The 17,982-nt window shown below is 45.4% G+C and overlaps 1 protein-coding gene across 1 annotated transcript; it reads right to left on the bottom strand.

The window, feature by feature from the left end:
• Positions 1-890: 890 nt before the first annotated feature.
• Positions 891-13,302, bottom strand: LOC146072421 (REST corepressor 3-like). The gene is made up of 6 exons (XM_083179670.1): positions 13,165-13,302; positions 11,465-11,517; positions 10,060-10,221; positions 2,272-2,372; positions 1,313-1,382; positions 891-1,093 (listed from the first exon to the last, which is right to left on the bottom strand). Exons 1-6 carry the CDS (start codon positions 13,172-13,174, stop codon positions 1,016-1,018), a joined length of 474 nt encoding a protein of 157 aa, XP_083035796.1. The 5' UTR covers positions 13,175-13,302; the 3' UTR covers positions 891-1,015.
• Between the last annotated feature and the right edge of the window lie 4,680 nt (positions 13,303-17,982).

Raw genomic sequence — 17,982 nt, 5'->3', positions numbered from 1 at the left:
GTTCAATGGAACGTCGTTAGCGATATTGTTCATGAACTATATTGCTTAATGTGTACAAAGATTAATAAAAACAAAGGACAAAGATAAACCAGGAAGGCAAGGTTATACTGTATTACTGATTATGCCACTGTGTAGCAAATGCAGTGCACATAGGTAACAGTATACAGTAGTCATAGGGGAAATACAATCAGCCCCGACAATGTTTTGGGCTAAAAAGAAAGCAACAGGGTTTTACTGCAATTTTCTCCCAAATTTTTTTAAAAGGCAATTCAATTGTAGCACATATTTTTATCATGTAAAATGACCCGTTTTGGGGAAAAAACACATAAGGGTAAATAGATAGTAGTTCTTTTGAAAGTGACATCTTCCCCATAGCAACTAATCAGATTCAATCTATTATATTCTAGAACAAATAGGAAGTAGAATCTGATTGGTTACTATATATAACATCCCACAACCCAATTTTCAAGCGCTAATCTATGAATTAATTTTAAAAAAATTAGCTTTCTACTGCACATGCACAAATTTTTTTGAAGGAAATGCCCGCTGCGCCATTTCCCCGCTGATACAGGACTCTGGAGAAATGAGCATTGAAGAAATTGGCATAGGGGCATTTGTACACCGCACACACTTTACCCATTATAGATACATTAACATAGCAATGGCAGATAAGGGGCATACAGTATGGGGTCTGTTTGCATTTGGAGAGTTTTAAAGGCACAGAATGGGTGTGTATTTACAACTTTTTTTTCTCCCTAATATAACAGAAGCCTTCATGTTTCTTATTGGTAGGTGACAGTGATGTCATTAGGACTCAAGAGGTCCAGTGCTGTGCATTGACGTCCTCAGGATATGTGTGACGCAGCAGAAATAGTAACCATGAGACTGTGCTTTAGGAAGAAAAAGTTTTAATAAGAAAAGAAACATAAGAAAACTCCAGTATACCCTATTCAGTCACAGCCAGATGTTAGGAAAAGACGACTGCTACTAGTTCCTAGGTAAGGAACATATACTTTTAGGAGTTTTGTTTTCGCCCTTTTATTGCTTTGGATGGACGCTTCCCTTTCTTCCCCTGAGGAGCTTTTTTTGTTTCCTGCAGACATAAGGAAGAATCATGGAATACACAATGAGTAATAAGAAAAAAGTTTTACACCAAGATAGACATAGAAAATGACAGTGCGGTGTGCGGGGTGGAGGGGGGGCGTCTAATGTTACCCAATGTACTCAGAGCCGACTGATACTGTTCAATGTACTGAGCTCTGAAGCTCATGACAGAAGACATGTGTCATAGATACAGCACATGAGCACTTGCCTTTTTCTTGGGTCTCTTTGGCTTGTCATCCACATTTTTGCCACCAGCCTCTTCTATTTTACTGCTATTGCTAGAGAGAACAAAATATAATGTTGAGATAAAATAACAAATGGCACTTGTGTAGTTTCATGGTGGCAGGCTACGATACCTTTTCAGCGTAGGCTAAGCTACGCTGTCAGCGTAGCCCGAAGGCTGCCTACCATAGTCAGCGTAGTGTCTCCGTGGCAGCCCTGCATAGTCATCGTATTGTCCCCGTCAGGCAGCATAGTCACCGCACCGTCCCCGGGAGCTGCAGCTCTGTCCCCAGCATCCCTGGCAAGCCTAGTGAGTGCTTCTCACACAGCGCCGGTAACCGCCAGATCCCCTGCGCTGGCGGACGGTGGCGTAGAGGCAATCATGCGGGCGCCGGCAGAAGGCGCTCCATCTTTCTGAGAAGCATGAGCATCTCAGGCGCTTGTGCGTCTCAGTAACAACCCTGCCTGTGTCCGCTTTAGGGAGATGGACAGGGTTATGGGCTCGGTAGCGTGTGCATCTCCTGCACAAAGGGGGGTGGTGCGTGCGCAAGTGCATCTCATGCACAATAAAGGATGCATTTGCCAGTGCTCCATGTTACATACTGGCAAATGCCTCCATTTCAAACCCCCACTATCCACGCCAGCCCGAAGCGTGGCGAACGTAGCCAGTATGCATCCTCCTGACCTGTTCATACCCACTATCCACGTCGGCGTGGAGTTTATTTTATAAAGTGTGGCGAGCGCAGCGAGCCCCGCAAGGGGACGCAGATCACATTTTTAAATGTGTGATTTTAAATTATTTTTAAATCTATGATTTTCTAATATGCTGTGGCAGTGCATACACCACCACTGCTAAACCACCAGTCAACCAGATAATGCTGGCTAGGAACAGATGTAAGATACGGCCTTTAGGGCAATAAGGACGCTGACAAATCTGGGATATACCTTCCTTCATGTCTCCTTTTCTGACTGCGGGAACCCATCACACTGGTCTTTTTCCAGGCATAGTAATATTTTACTAAGCTACCAGTGGATTTGTGAGGAAGCTGCAAACAATAAAAGTAGATATTTAGTTGTAAAGAGCCCAATACAATTTATATAAAAGGTACTTGTTACCTAGAATGGCGCCCAGATTTTCTACGTACGGCTTCATGTATTTTTTTTTTACTCATTGTACACCAATATATCGCATCGCATTGCATGTCCCGCAAAATCGCATGCGATCGCATGTGATTTTATAGAGTGTGTCAGTAGCGCACGCAGGGGGAGTTTCTGAGTACCCAGAAACCCCCCCAGGGTCCCCTCTTTCCATGGGTACAAGAATTTTAAAAATCGGCCCTTGGGAACCGGATATATCTGACTTCAAACTAGTGGTCCCCAGCCAAGCCTGTTAATTGCTCTTCCCAGTCAGATATTTCAGGTTCTGTTTGACTTAGAGTTTTTCTTAGGATATATTTCAAAAGCTGGGACTCTCCCCCTTTGAAGGACACTAGTAGCTTGTCTCTACTCTTCCCAGTACCAGAGATATCAGCCTTCCAGCAGCTGGTTACTGCTCCAGCTCCACACACCTGGTATGTAGTTTTATATACTCGCTGGCAGATTGCTCTGCCTCCTGAATTCTGATCCCCTAGTGCCCAATAGCATTTGATAGGTGGGATTCTCTAGGTTTTAATTCCATTAAAATCTAAGAAATCTATTTCCGGGAACTGGAGATATCTGCAGTAAAGCAAGCTGTCCTCCCACCAGAAAATTATGAATAATAAGCCCACTCCACTATACACCCCTCCTCTGCATATTAAACATCCTCTACCACCCTGGAAGTTATGTATCAGGGCCCCTTCATTCAGCCCAATGCCCCCTTCTCCCACCCCATCTCCCACCATATGTGCAGTAAAGGGGTAATTAGTGGAAATTAGTGATCCAGGCCCTACATGCTGAGCGGTTGATATAATACCCCCTACCACCCGCGGGACATCAAAGCTTCCCCTACCACTGGAGGATTGGTAGGGGCCCCAATACATTGCTATGCCCAGGTGTCTACACTGCTGTTTTTTATATATATATATATATATATATATATATATGTGTGTGTGTGTGTGTATATATATGTGTATATATATATATATATATATATAATTATTATTATTATTTATATACATTTGGTCTATCTATAATACTTTAACTGACTCGGCATATACTGGGTCACCTAAGTGTCCATCTCCGTGCTTTCCCCCCCCCCCCCCCCCCCCCCCTGGAAACCCCCTTCTGAAAGAAAATCCTGCGTTTGCCCCTGCGTGTGATGCCATGACATTAGGTATACAATAATATGATTGTATGTCCCAAAAATAGGTTTAATCCCCCCCCCCCCACACTATCCACGCCACGGCGGCAGAACGTGTCCTCTGAGTTTTTCATTACCCCACTATCCACGTCGGCATGGAGTTGATTATACATAGTGTGGCGAGTGCAGCCAGCCACCGAGCCCGAAGGATTACTTTACATGTATTCCGCGTCCGCTCACCACGCTTCGGGCTCGGTGGCTCGCTGCGCTCGCCACACTGTATAGGTTCAACTCCACGCCACCGTGGATAGTGTGGTAATGAAAAATTCGGAGGATGCGTTCCGCCGCTGCTCGCCACGCTTCGGGGTGGCGTGGATAGTGAGTGGGGGGTGCGTTAAACCTATTTTTGGGACATACAATCATATTATTGTATACCTAATGTCATGGCATCACACACCCTATAAAATCACATGTGATCGCATGTGATTTTGCGGCAGATGCAATGCGATGGCCCGGGGTTGAGAGAGCAGTGAATAAATTACATAGGAAAATCGCATTGCATCGGACATCGCATGGCCCTAAAATGGCCCATGCGATGCGATTTCACTACGCAGAATAACCCACTAGTGGGCACCGTGCTAGGAAACAAGTACCATATAAAAATATAATAGTAAATGCAGTAACCAGTACAGGCAGGGGCACTACAGAGGACAGAGATGCAGAAACGGTACCACAGAGTAAAACAAAAATGAACTGCAACATGCTTTGGCCATTCTTGAACGTTCAAGTCTAAATAAAACAGAGTATTCCCTGCTCCCCTCCACCAAGATGGGATTTTAAATTTGTATTACATTTACTAAATATATTCAGCATTTGATTGGCATATATTAGCATACATTAATAAATGCTATACATGATAGGAAATAATACAACCTACTCATAAGTTCCCTATTACATACCAGATAAATGTGGTTGCTACACTCAGAGGACCAATAAATCTAGTCAGCAGGTGATAGTAACCAACACTTATCATGGGAGAAGAGATAGAAATTAGCAGGATAAAGTCTTATGGCGAGATGTATTAAGCCTTGAAAAGTGATAAAATGTAGAGTGATGAACCACAAACCAATCAGCTACTGCCTGTTATTTTTCAAACACAGTCTGTGACATGGCAGGTAGGAACTGATTGGCCGGTGGTTTATCACTTTCCATTTTATGACTTTTCAAGCTTAGTACATCTGGCCCTTAAAGTGAAAACTGCAAAATGCAGTAACCGGGTAGATTTCCATGCACTGAATATAGGCTGTGACATAAATGTGTCTATGAGAAGGCAGGGACATACTTGCCTACCCTCCCGCATTTAGCGGGAGTCTCCCGTTTTTCCAATCATTCTCCCGCCTCCCGCAAATCCCTGGGGTTCTCCCGCTTTTTTGTCCCCTTTCCAATAAAAATGTAATGCGCATGCGCGAACGCGTCATTGTGGGGGCGGGGCCTAAATGCGCGACGCCGTGATGTAATTAGGAAGGCCACCGCGGGGCTGTGTGGGTAGCGCTGGCCTGAGCGTGCAGGAGCGGCACTGGCAGCGGCAGTGGACTGAGGCATTGGCAGACAGTGAGTCGGGCAGCAGAAGCCGGGAGCACACAAGAGTGTCAGACTCGTCTCAGCTGTGTGTGGAGCAGCAGCCGCAGCAGCCAGTAAGTAAAAGCTTAAAGTTAACTGACTGTTTCTGACTGTAAGCTGCATTCCTCTCCCCCACTCACTACGCCTGCTTCTTATCGATCACCTCTCCCCCAACCACTGGTCCCCGACTGGCTTCCGTCCCAAGACATGCTCCACTCCTCCTGTCGTCATGCCACATTAATTTTCTAGCTGCCTGCCGGCCTGCCTTCCTACAAGGGGCACTTAAAAGATATATATATATATATATATATGGTGTAAGTGTATGTAGGTTGCAGTGTGTGCCACTGACAAGCTTTCATACAGCTTGTCACCTGTTTGTCATGTTCCCATGACTACTGTTATGTGAAATAATAATGAACATGGGATAGCTTACTATAGTCATTCTGTCATTTCTGCTTTTTGGGCGGGCACGGTCTAAGCCACTATATCGCTAAACTTCTCAAATCAGTAGGGCAGCTGTTGGCAAGAACATGTGGTTGACTACCGGAGCCGTCTATTTTGGTATGTTTAATAAGCATCACGGTCTGTGGCATGTGTATAATGGGTATCACAGTGTGTGGCATATGTATAATGGACATCACGGTGTGTGGCATATGTATAATGGGTATCACGGTGTGTGGCATATGTATAATGGACATCACGGTGTGTGGCATATGTATAATGGACATCACGGTGTGTGGCATATATATATAATGGGCATCATGGTGTGGCATATGTATAATGGGTATCACGGTGTGTGGCATATGTATAATGGGTATCACGGTGTGTGGCATATGTATAATGGGTATCACGGTGTGTGGCATATGTAAAATAGAGCATCACGGTGTGTGGCATATGTATAATGGGCATCAAGGTGTGTGGCATATGTATAATGGGCATCACGGTCTGTGGCATATATATATATAATGGGCATCACGGTGTTCTGCATATGTATAATGGGCATCATGGTGTCCGGCATACGTGTAATGGGCATCACAGTGTTTGGCATATGAATAATGGGCATCACGGTGTGTGGCATATGTATAATGGAGCATCACGGTGTGTGGCATATTTATAATGGGCATCACAGTGTTTGGCATATGTATAATGGCCATCACGGTGTGTGGCATATGTATAATGGGCATCGGTGTGTTACATATGTATAATGGGCATCACGGTGTGTGGCATATGTATAATGGGCATCACGGTGTGTGACATGTATAATGGACATCACGGTGTGTGACATATGTATAATGGGCATCAGGGTGTGTGACATATGTATAATGGGCATCACGGTGTGTGGCATATGTATAATGGGCATCACGGTGTGTGGCATATGTATAATGGGCATCAGGGTGTGTGACATATGTATAATGGGCATCACGGTGTGTGGCATATGTATAATGGCCATCACGGTGTGTGGCATATGTATAATGGGCATCACGGTGTGTGACATATGTATAATGGGCATCACGGTGTGTGACATATGTATAATGAGCATCACGGTATGTGACATATGTATAATGGGCATCAGGGTGTGTGACATATGTATAATGGGCATCACGGTGTGTGACATATGTATAATGGGCATCACGGTGTGTGACATATGTATAATGGGCATCACGGTGTGTCATATGTATAATGGGCATCACGGTGTGTCATATGTATAATGGGCATCAGGGTGTGTGACATATGTATAATGGGCATCAGGGTGTGTGACATATGTATAATGGGCATCAGGGTGTGTGACATATGTATAATGGGCATCACGGTGTGTGACATATGTATAATGGGCATCACGGTGTGTCATATGTATAATGGGCATCAGGGTGTGTGACATATGTATAATGGGCATCAGGGTGTGTGACATATGTATAATGGGCATCACGGTATGTGGCATATGTATAATGGCCATCACGGTGTGTGGCATATGTATAATGGGCATCAGGGTGTGTGACATATGTATCATGGCCATCACGGTGTGTGGCATATGTATCATGGCCATCACGGTGTGTGGCATATGTATAATGGGCATCAGGGTGTGTGGCATATGTATAATGAGCATCACGGTGTGCGGCATATTTATAATTATTATTATTATTATTATAATTTTATTTATAAGGCGCCACAAGTGTTTGGCAGCGCCGTACAAAGGAACAATACAGGGAGACAAAACTTGGCATAACATTGAATACATAACAAAAATACAGTACAAATAAAGAGCACCACAGTTCAATACACATTACAGCTTAAATGTAAGTAGTGAGGACCCAATCAACATACAACTAGAGGCTTGAGGCCAATGATGGAGATGAGTATGTGGACAAAGATGGTCACTGAGTGTTGGAGTAAAGGAGAGCTGTGAGTGACATGTGAAGAGAAGAGGGCTTTGACAACAGGAGGGATGAGGGCCCTACTCGGAGGAGCTTACAATCTAGTAGGAAGGGGAGACAGACGGATTACAAGAGGTGCAAGCGAGGGGGTGGTGGTTAGATAGCAGGATGTAAACAGGCAAGGGGTCGGAGAACCAGCTGGTTTATGCAGTGGAAGGGTACGCTTTGATGAATAGGTGAGTTTTCAGTGCCCGTATGAAGCTTTGCAAGGTCGGGGAGAGTCTAATGGAGCGAGGGAGTGCGTTCCACTGAAGGGGTGCAGCACGGGCAAAGTCCTGTACTCTAGCATGGGAAGCAGTGATCAGGGTGGAGGAGAGACGACAGTCGTCAGCTGACCGTAGAGGGCGGGAGGGTGTATGAATGGAGATGAGGTTAGAGATATATGGAGCAATGGAATTAGAGATGGCCCTGTATGTGAGTGTGAGGTGTTTGAAGAGGATTCTGTAGGGGAATGGGAGCCAGTGCAGATTTTGTTGAAGGGGAGTAGCAGAGTTAGAGCGGCGGGAGAGGAAGATAAGCCTGGCTGCAGCATTGAGGACAGATTGGAGAGGAGCCAGTTGGGATTATAATGGGCATCACGGTGTGTGGCGTATGTATAATGGGCATCACGGTGTGTGGCATATGTATAATGGCCATCACGGTGTGTGACATATTTATAATGGGCATCACGGTGTGCGGCATATGTATAATGAGCATCATGGTGTGCGGCATATTTATAATGGGCATCACGGTGTGCGGCATGTATGTATAATGGAGCATCACGGTGTGTGGCATATGTATAATGAGCATATGCCACATACCATGATGCCCAATATACAGTACATATGTGGCTGTCTGTGTCCCTGCTGTCACTCTCTCTGTGTTCCCACTGTCTCTCTGATGTCACTCTCCCTGTCCCTTTGTCCTTGAATTTTGTCTCATACTGTGTGGTACAATGTGTAAGGGCACTAGTACTAGATAGTATAAAGAGTCCGACTAGTGTGGTGTATAAGTGGTATGTGGTGTGGTACACTTCACATAAAGACACGCCCCTTTTCCCGTGGCCACACCCCCTTTTGCAGAGCGCGCGCCTTCGGCGCGCGCAGAACTATGTCCTCTGGTCTGTTCCATACTCCGACTTTATAATTTCATCTATATATATATATATATATATATATAATATATATATATATATATAATGTATGTATGTATATATGTAGATTGCTGTAGAAAGCGTCACTTCAGAGCTTGTGATCGAGTGATCAAGGGGAAATTTATTGTGTCAATGCAGTTTCGGGCCTCAGCCCGTCATCAGGAGGCCCGAAACGGCGTTGACCCAATAAATGTTAACTTGATCACAAGCCCTGGAGTGACGCTTTCTACAGCAATCTACATTGGCACACATGTACACTGAAGCAGGCACCCAGGCAAGCATATTGACCCCGGCAGCAGAAACAGAGTGCCGGTCCACTGATCTCTATATATGTATGTATATAATGATGCGCGACGCTGCTCTCAGTGCATTTTGCGATCATCTAAAATCTCCCTCATTTTGCTTTTCAAAAGTAGGCAAGTATGGGCAGGGAGCACATTCAGTGCAGCGTCCTGGTCATCTACAGAGACACCATATAACTAATCCTGTCACAGCTACATAGTTCCCCTATATTTTATTACTACATGTAGGCCCCATATTCTGAGATATCATGTACCGTACCACCACGTTAAGTGCTTGTGAGAAACCCAGCAGGAAGTACTGAATGGCTCTAATTGAATGGATGTGGCCTGGGAATCAGATGCGCTGCGGTGGCTGCGTGGGCCGTGTGGCGTCTCTGTTATCTCTGTGTGCTGCTGCGGCTCCCACCCGCCTCACCCTCCTCAACAATATTATTTGTGTGGTCCGCCCTAACTGTGGTGGGAATTGGATGCGGCATGGGTTGGTGGCTGCCATGGCTCTCGTCCACCTCTCCCGAGCAGCCGAGTCTGCCAGACAGCTCGTAATCCACACAGCGTTAGAGGAGGAGGAAGAACCCGGCACCACCAATGCATTCATTGACCCTCCTACTCCCCGGGTGCGCCGGACTATGGAGTGACTGGCTCAATATGCCCCCCACTATCCAGCGCCCCTCTAGTTACGGCCCTGGCTTAGGGCCACCAAAAATATTCAGTTAATAAAAAATGCAAGTTTAAGTTTTAATAATGACATTATTACTATCAGTCTGAATCAAAAAAGTTTTATATTAAGAATTGTGTTGATTACTTTACAATAAAAGTAGGCTTTGACGCAGGCTGAACGGTAACCAGTAGACTTTACGTAAGAAACTATTTACACCTAAAATGCCATGCATGTGTCCTGCTGTAGTCACCTAACATATGCCGGGGCTCTAACATATTATCCCAGCTGTTAAAAAGTAGTGTTCTTACCACTTGCTGGATCAACGGAAACACCTTCCCATGATGGCTGAATGCCTGCTCAAACAGGGCCTTATCTTCCGCTGTCCATTCCTCTAGAAGGGGGGTGAAGTTGGCCAAATCACTCAATGCCTTCTCAATATGATAATTGTGCCAGAAGAGCATGCCAAGAGCCTGTAAGGGAAGGACAAGCCAAGCGGGAGGATGACTAAGCTGCCAGCACTTACATGCAGACACAGTGTGGTCCTGTGAGCAATCCTTCCAGCCTTTATAAGGGGATAGTCACAGTATTGTCCAATAGGATGAACTCTGCACACTTGGCCCAAGCAAACACCATGGGATAATTGTAATAGGGTTGAAATTTAGAAAGTGAGAGATTTTAGGAGAGTTTTCCAATTTGGCAATCATTTACACTGGAAAAAAAGGTTGATTTTGCCATGTAAATGATTGCCGCTTATTTTAAAAAATGGGAAAACTCTTCCAAAATTTCTCACTTTTTGATTCTAACACCCAATTTCATATGGCCTCATGTTCTGGTATTTTACTTTTCCTGATGGAATGTGTTAGGACATGTATTTGGATTACGCTGGATGATCATGTGAAAATGGCTGGGCGTAATATTACTCAGTGCATACACACTGAGCAATTTTCACCCAACCAGCAATTTCACGGGGGGGGGGGGGGGGTTGGTTGGGCTAGTGAAACACTTTCAACAGTTGGAGACTGCGGAAAGGGCACAGGCCAGCCCATACACACTAGGGGCGAGAAGTATTAAAATGAAAATGCGGTAAAACTCCTGGTTTCCCGCATTTTCATATGTACTAAAATCCGGCTGCACCGAGATCACCGGGCAGGGTATCGCCACCCAAAAGTGGCGATACCCTATAGAAGCCTATGGGCTTCTTTTCACCTCCTCTGCTGCAACCCAACCACCTCGCCGACTCCCCTCTCCCCCTCCCTTGGGCTTAACTTCCTGAAAGGTCCATCTGGACCCTGGAAGGTAAACCCCTCCTCCCCCTAGCAACGCATCCGGACGTCCTTCCGGCTGCAGGGGGGAGGAGGAGGCGCCAGGGACAGCCAAGCTCAGATGTCCTGGCTGCAGGGGAGAAGTAGGACGCTGGGAGGTGACGGAGACGCCCTGCAGACCACAGTACAGGTATCGCGGGGGGCCTCCGTCACGCACCGCGATGCCAGCTGCATATGTTAGTACATATGCGCTGGCATCACGGCAGGGGCGTGGCAAAGGGCGGTGATGTATATTAATACATTGCACCCTAGGCGATTTTGTGCTCAAAGTAGCTCAAAACATTAAAAGTGAGTCTTTAGTGATGCACTGTAATAAGGACGTTTACATACTGGAACTAAATGTCCACTGTGGCAAAATCTATATTTAATAAAAGCAAAAAAAACCCTTTACCTGCTCCATGTTGTAGCCGTGCTTCTCTTTTGCAATAGCAATATATTCATCCACTGAAAAGTAATTACAGAAACGTTAGTAGTATACATGTGTTCCATAAACCCCACCCCAGGAAAGCCACATCCACTCTGAACTCCCAGATCACTGTGAGAATAAGGTGCGATATATTCCTGGAGAGTCACCGATTTCTTCCATTAAAGCAATAACTGCAGCAGATGATTTATGGGTATGGGTCATAGGGTCGACAAGAGGAAAGTCAACGTGCATTAGATTGACCACTGACGGTCGACATGCATCAAGGTCGACATGGGGTTAGGTCGTAAGGTCATAATGTCAACACAAGCAATATGTCGACATGGCCAGTGTCGAGAGTCAAAAAAGTCGACATGGGGTTTTAATGTTTTTATCCCGAATGACAACATACTCGACATGGACACACAAAGTGTGACCTTTGTTTGTTTAGGTAAGTATAAATGCTCTATTTCTTATAGGTCACTGCATAGACTTTGTACCACACAATATATTCAAACAAATTTATTACAACAGTATTGTTATGAACACCAATGTCTACATTTAATATAACAATCGTAACATCAGAATGACAATTTTATTGTACCGGAACATGAACTTGCTCCTCCAGACGTCTGCTCTCTGTACATATAAATCCACTCAATTCACAACGATATAGATATCATTTTCAATGTAAATCAATACACAGGTTTCTCCTATTTACTTCCTCAATGACTATACTGTATTTCCTTTCTTCAACTATGTGCTGAACTAACTAGTATAGTTTTATAATTATTTCTATGGTTCTAAGTGGTAATAATGTTATAGACAAAACAGTATACTTATATTGTTACTTCTATGTTATTGCGCAATAACTTGATACCTGCTATGTAACCTAAAGCGCTTTATTCCCATACACAGCGTCCCACCCCGTGGCCACTGTCCTGAAGACTACAGTCCCCTTTCAACAATCCGGGATACAACTACAGGTGAGTCACAGTTTATCTCAGTTCTTTCCTTCCTTAAAGATTTATACAGCACAGCCTGTAATAATAAACTTTCCTTTGGAATGAAGAGATAACATTATATCCATGCTGCAGATACTGTTGATGTAGAGATTACTGACCTCGAAATTAATAAGTATTTAACACAGTTCCATACGCAGCGTGGCTTCAGAAGATATTTTATACGTCTATACAGGCATCCATGGCTCTCTGCAAATTAGGCTAGTCGGATACTCTGATTTGCTGCACTCACTGTGGTCATCCAGAGCAATCTATTAATAACGCTTCTGGTAACACTAAAGGTGTGATGATGCAGATTTATTCCTCTCCGTGTCACCAAAATGGCTGCTGCAACTGTCCTTTAACTGCCTGCCACTCTGATAGGCCCGATAGCAGCTCTCCTCTTGCTAAATGTGTCAAGCCTTTCTCTATCTCTGAAAGTCTCCTGAAGTATAACTAGCACTAGTTTGGAGCGTCCCCTGGTGTTTTCACCGGATTTAGCTTGTTACTGTATGCTCTTTATTTATTTAATGGCAGAATGACGATTCTGTAGGGACGTCCCCAGGCCAGGTAAGCCGGCCGGGTTTAGTCCCCTTCTACTGGCTGTTCGCAAGGTGTAGGTAATCCTGGGTGTCACTAAACATATAAGGCAGTGCTGGGCTTGCCGGGGCAGGGTTCAACACTTACCACTCCCCATATTGGATGCTGTCAGTGTCCCGGCCTTCCACAGCACCGCTATCCGCCCTGCCTGCTGCGTAGCTCTGCTGACTACCAGTCTCTGAGGGGAACTGCCAGGTCATAACGGCTGTCCTGGTGCCAGCCACACTCCAGCCAACTTTATTATTCTTATAATCTCCCACTTGACAACCGTCAGCCATCAGCGAGACATCTGTATACTGTGACAAGTCTATGGGGACACTTTAACACAATAATCGCCACTTGCTGACAATCCAATAAAGTCCTTCCCAAACATCACATAAATAATGCAATATTTTCCCCTCTGCGAGGAAGACACATCTTTAGTACATTTATAAAAGGTTTCTTCATTTTTTTACACGTATATACAATCATATTGTAGGATGCCACAAAAGAAAAGCACCTCATCCCCTCACATGGCTCCCTGCACTTACCCTAAAGGATGGTAGGGCATGAAATACCTCCTGTCGGCACAAGTCGGCGCAAACAAAAGTCAAAAACCACATGTCAACCTTTTGACTGTCGACCTAGCACATGTTGACCGAATAGCCCTGTCGACCTAACCCCATGATGACCTTCAGACATGTCGACCTTCATGCATGTCACCCTCAATGGTCGATACAATGCATGTCGACCTTCCTCTTGTGGACCTAGTGACCGTATACCTGATTTATTGCCATTGTCTGCTATATATAACTACTTATCATCCATTTGCCAGATCAAATAGCTTTTTTACCATCACACATTTCAGATTCATGTCCTGGACCTTTTACCCGGTAATGCGGGGGTTAATAACATACAGAAGCTCATTTTATTTTTATCATTTTTAATGGTAAAATAATTCAAGAAAATGGCCAGTCGCCAGTCAACCTGGAAACATCCTCGTAATAACACAGGTTTCAGGTGCGGTCAGGGCCGGCGCTCACCCACTCCACAGGGGGGTACCGGGTGATGTGGTGCGCACCGCCGCGCCCCTCTACAGGGGGGGGTGCCAGGTGATGTGGCGAGGCCTGTTGGGTCACTCCAGGGGGGGTGTGATGTGGCGGCGGCCACTGAGTCACTCCACGGGGGGGGGTTCTCAAAGCCTTTGAAAAAGCTGAGAAACCCTCAGCGAAACGCATCAGGTGCTCCTGCACCCCTCTTCAAGCCTTCCTCCATTGCATATAGACTACAAACACCACTTGTTTTGGATACCTGAACCTGGACTCAATGTTGAACTTTACCCTTGCCCGGTTTGGATTGAAGCCATTACAGTAACGACAACAAGTTTAGCCACACTCCATCTGCTGCAAGCCTCACAGCAATAATTACCCCGCCACACGTGAGTGATATAAGCCCAATAGGAACAGGATCCTGTCAAGGAAGATAAGAGGGGTGCCATTCCCTTAATCCTAAATGCACCTTTATGTATCCAACTGCACCTTTTTCTAGGCGTTGTTTTCATTGAAGTCTATCAACTCATGTTATTATTATTAATACTTTTTATTATGTGTATGTGATGTCCTATGAGTATTAATAGTGGTGGCGCCGGCCCTGGGCGCGGTATGAACTGGATATCAATGTAAGAACATATTGCACTATAAGGACATCACCCAGTTTAAAAAGGACTACAAAGCGACAACAATTCAATGCCTTGTATCATATATGGAGGATCAGTAGGATTTAAACCTAACCTTATTTTTATTCTATGTCTATTCTAAGTCACACAGGTCACCTTCTGCCCTATATCAGTTTAACCATTTTCTCCAAGTTTAGAAAATGACTACATGCATGGCCTCAACATTACCAAACCAAACCTCAGCCACCCAGAACTGATATATAGAACATGGTATATAAATGTGATGTTGTAGTTCAGTGCGGTAGTATCTCCAGCCAGAAGATACTGAATGATGGGCTCAGAATAATTTGACCATAAACCCCTACTGCCATCTAGTGGTAGAATTATAGATATAAACAGATTACATTTCTTCACATCACCGCAACATGAGCATTAGATAAATTAATGATTTTAAAGATTTAAAGCATTATCTCCTAAAAATATGTACATTGGAATTGTTCAAAATGACATGTCAAATCTAATACAGATTTGAAAATGTCAAATTATCCTTAAAATCTAGAGCCCTGTACACTCGGGGGAGATATATTGATCAGCAATATATTGCTAGCAATATATGACTAAGCAATATATTGCTCAGTGTCCCCTTTTCATCAGCGACCAGAGATGGTCGCTGATGAAAAGGAACCTCAGCCGGCAGTGTCGCAGAGGTAATCAACTGGTCGCAGGACTGGGGCAGAAAACGGGAGCGCGCACCCGGCGATTTATCCCCGGGGCACACTCCCATCACTGGCAATATGGTTGCCAGCGACCATATTCCCAGCGATTTCAGCCCCTATCGCCCCCGTGTGTACTCAGCATTAGGATTATTGGTCCCTCAAGCAGCAGTTAATTATGATTATACCGACCATCTGAGTGCTACGGGCTCAGGAGGTGTACTGTTATCTCACCATGCTATCCTCTGCACACTTATTTCAGAATAAATCATCAGATGCATGTATTGCACTGGCCAGTGGCAGTTGTGCATTCTGTGCTAAAGGACACAGAACTTTTCTTCAGCAGAACGGTTTAGGATGCAAAACTAAGGGGCTTATTCTGATTCACTCGGTGAGGCACAATCACTCTCTAATGGACAAAACCATATGCACTGCAGGTGGGGCTGATGTAACATGTGCAGAGAGAGTTAGATTTGGGTGTTTTATTGTTTCTGTGTAGGGTAAATACTGGCTGCTCTATTTTTACACTGCAATAGACAGTAGATATCAGTTTGAAGTACACCCACACCCAAATCTAACTCTCTGCAAATTTTACATCAGCCCCACCTGCAGCGCATATGGTTTTGTCAATTAGAGAGTGATTGTGCCTTTCCGAGTGAATCAGAATAACCCCCTAAAAGTTCCAACGTAACACTGGTAGCCCACATAAAGTATATAGGCTAAAAGACTATGGGCCAGATGCACTAAGTTTCAAAGGTGATAAAAGGAAGAGTGATAAACAGCCAGCCAATACCCTCCTATTTAAAAAAAAAAAAATTCAAACACAGTGTGTGACATGGCAGGTAGGAGCTGATTGGCTGGCTGTTTATCACTCTCCATTTTATCACTCGTGTTCATTCTAGTACCCTGCACCTAGTCAGTGATGGGGGTATATTTTAATATTAAAAGGCAACATTTTTAGATGTGATGTATCCTTACAGCCATAGGTGTGCGCACATTGAGTGTGAGGGGTGTGCAGGCACCTCCAAATGCTGTGTCCACCCTTATGAACAACTCCCTGCTGCTAGCAATACCAGCAATACCTTTTACCAAAGTCTTTTGATTTTTAGACCTGTATTATGTTAAAATTAGTGCCGATCAATCAATTGTGTGTTTTGCATTGTTAATTGTACTAGACCGTTGTCATATCACTACATACCTGCATAATCCATTTTTTTTTACTTTATATGCATGTACATATAATATATATATATATATATATATATATATATATATATATATATATATATATACAGAGCAGGGCCGGCGCCACCACTAGGCAAGGTTAGGCATGTGCCTAGGGCGCCGGCCACTGGAGGGCGGTAGTGAGCCGGCCAGCAGCAGTAGCAGAAGCAGCAGCAGGAAGCTACGTCGCTACCGCAGTCTGCAGAGGTGGAGAGGATCAAGAAGCAAGCTGCCTGCAGGACTTCTACAGAGAAGTGTGCAGCTATTCCCCCACCCTGTCCCCCCCGCCGGAGCCCGCCCGCAGGCGTGGATTGGCCATTCTATTTAGCGGTACCTTTCCCGGGAGGCCGCTGCTACTGTGGCCGAATTAGGCAGCCGGGACAGCACAGAGCATAAATATACAGCTGAGCGGAGGTGGGCCTGCACTACAAGCAGGCGGCCGGCAGCTCACCTCAGGCTCAGACGCTGAGCAGTAGCCGGCGTCAGCCCAGTAAAGTCCCTGCTATTGGCTGCACTGCAGTGCAGTCAGACATAGTGGCCGGCCCCCGCCTCCTCCCACCCGCTGTTCTCCTCTGAGAACCTGAGACAGTGGCACGCTAGTCTACTCACACAGTGTGGACTGCAGAGCCGGCCCTAGGCATATGCAGACTAGGGCTGGCTCACCTTGACAGGGGCAGTGGCAGTTTTACGCTGACTCCTCAGTCTGCGCCTGTCAGGTCCTGCGCTTCTGCTTCCCCTGTCCTCTCCCAGCCGGCTTGATCATGGGTGCACGGGAGGGTTTTTTCCAAAGGGGGGCGTGGCCACGAGGGTCCGTGATTAGGCCACGCCTCCTCTTTGCCTGGACCTGGTGCAGCTCTGCCTCTGCTGCTCCCCTATGACTGGCTGCTGCAGGTGGCTCTGCAGCCATAACATGGACCCCTGTCATGATGGAGGGAGTCATCAAGATGGAGCAAAGTATCCCAGCCAGAAGTGGAAGGTAAGGTTTGTCAGCGTATGTGTATGTGCCAGTGTATATGTGTGTGTGTGTGCCAGTGTATATGTGTGTGTGTGTGCCAGTGTATATGTGTGTGTACAGTATGTATCAGTGTGTGTGTCAGTGTGTGTGTGTGTGTATGTGTAAGTGACTGCAGCTCCCCTGCACCCAGGACCACCATGAAGGTGTTACAGACTGTAGCATGGGCCTGATTCAGACCTGATCCGATGGGGACGAATTTGGCCCCGTTTCCGATGGGGATCTGCGCATGCGCGAATATGCACATGTGCAAATCCCTGTGCAAATGCCTTCGGTGACTATCACACTCGCCGAGGCATTCA

The sequence above is a fragment of the Crinia signifera genome, chromosome 4, assembly GCF_055691185.1.
Source record: "Crinia signifera chromosome 4, ASM5569118v1, whole genome shotgun sequence".
NCBI lineage: Eukaryota > Metazoa > Chordata > Amphibia > Anura > Myobatrachidae > Crinia > Crinia signifera.
This window is presented reverse-complemented; position numbering and strand designations above follow the sequence as displayed.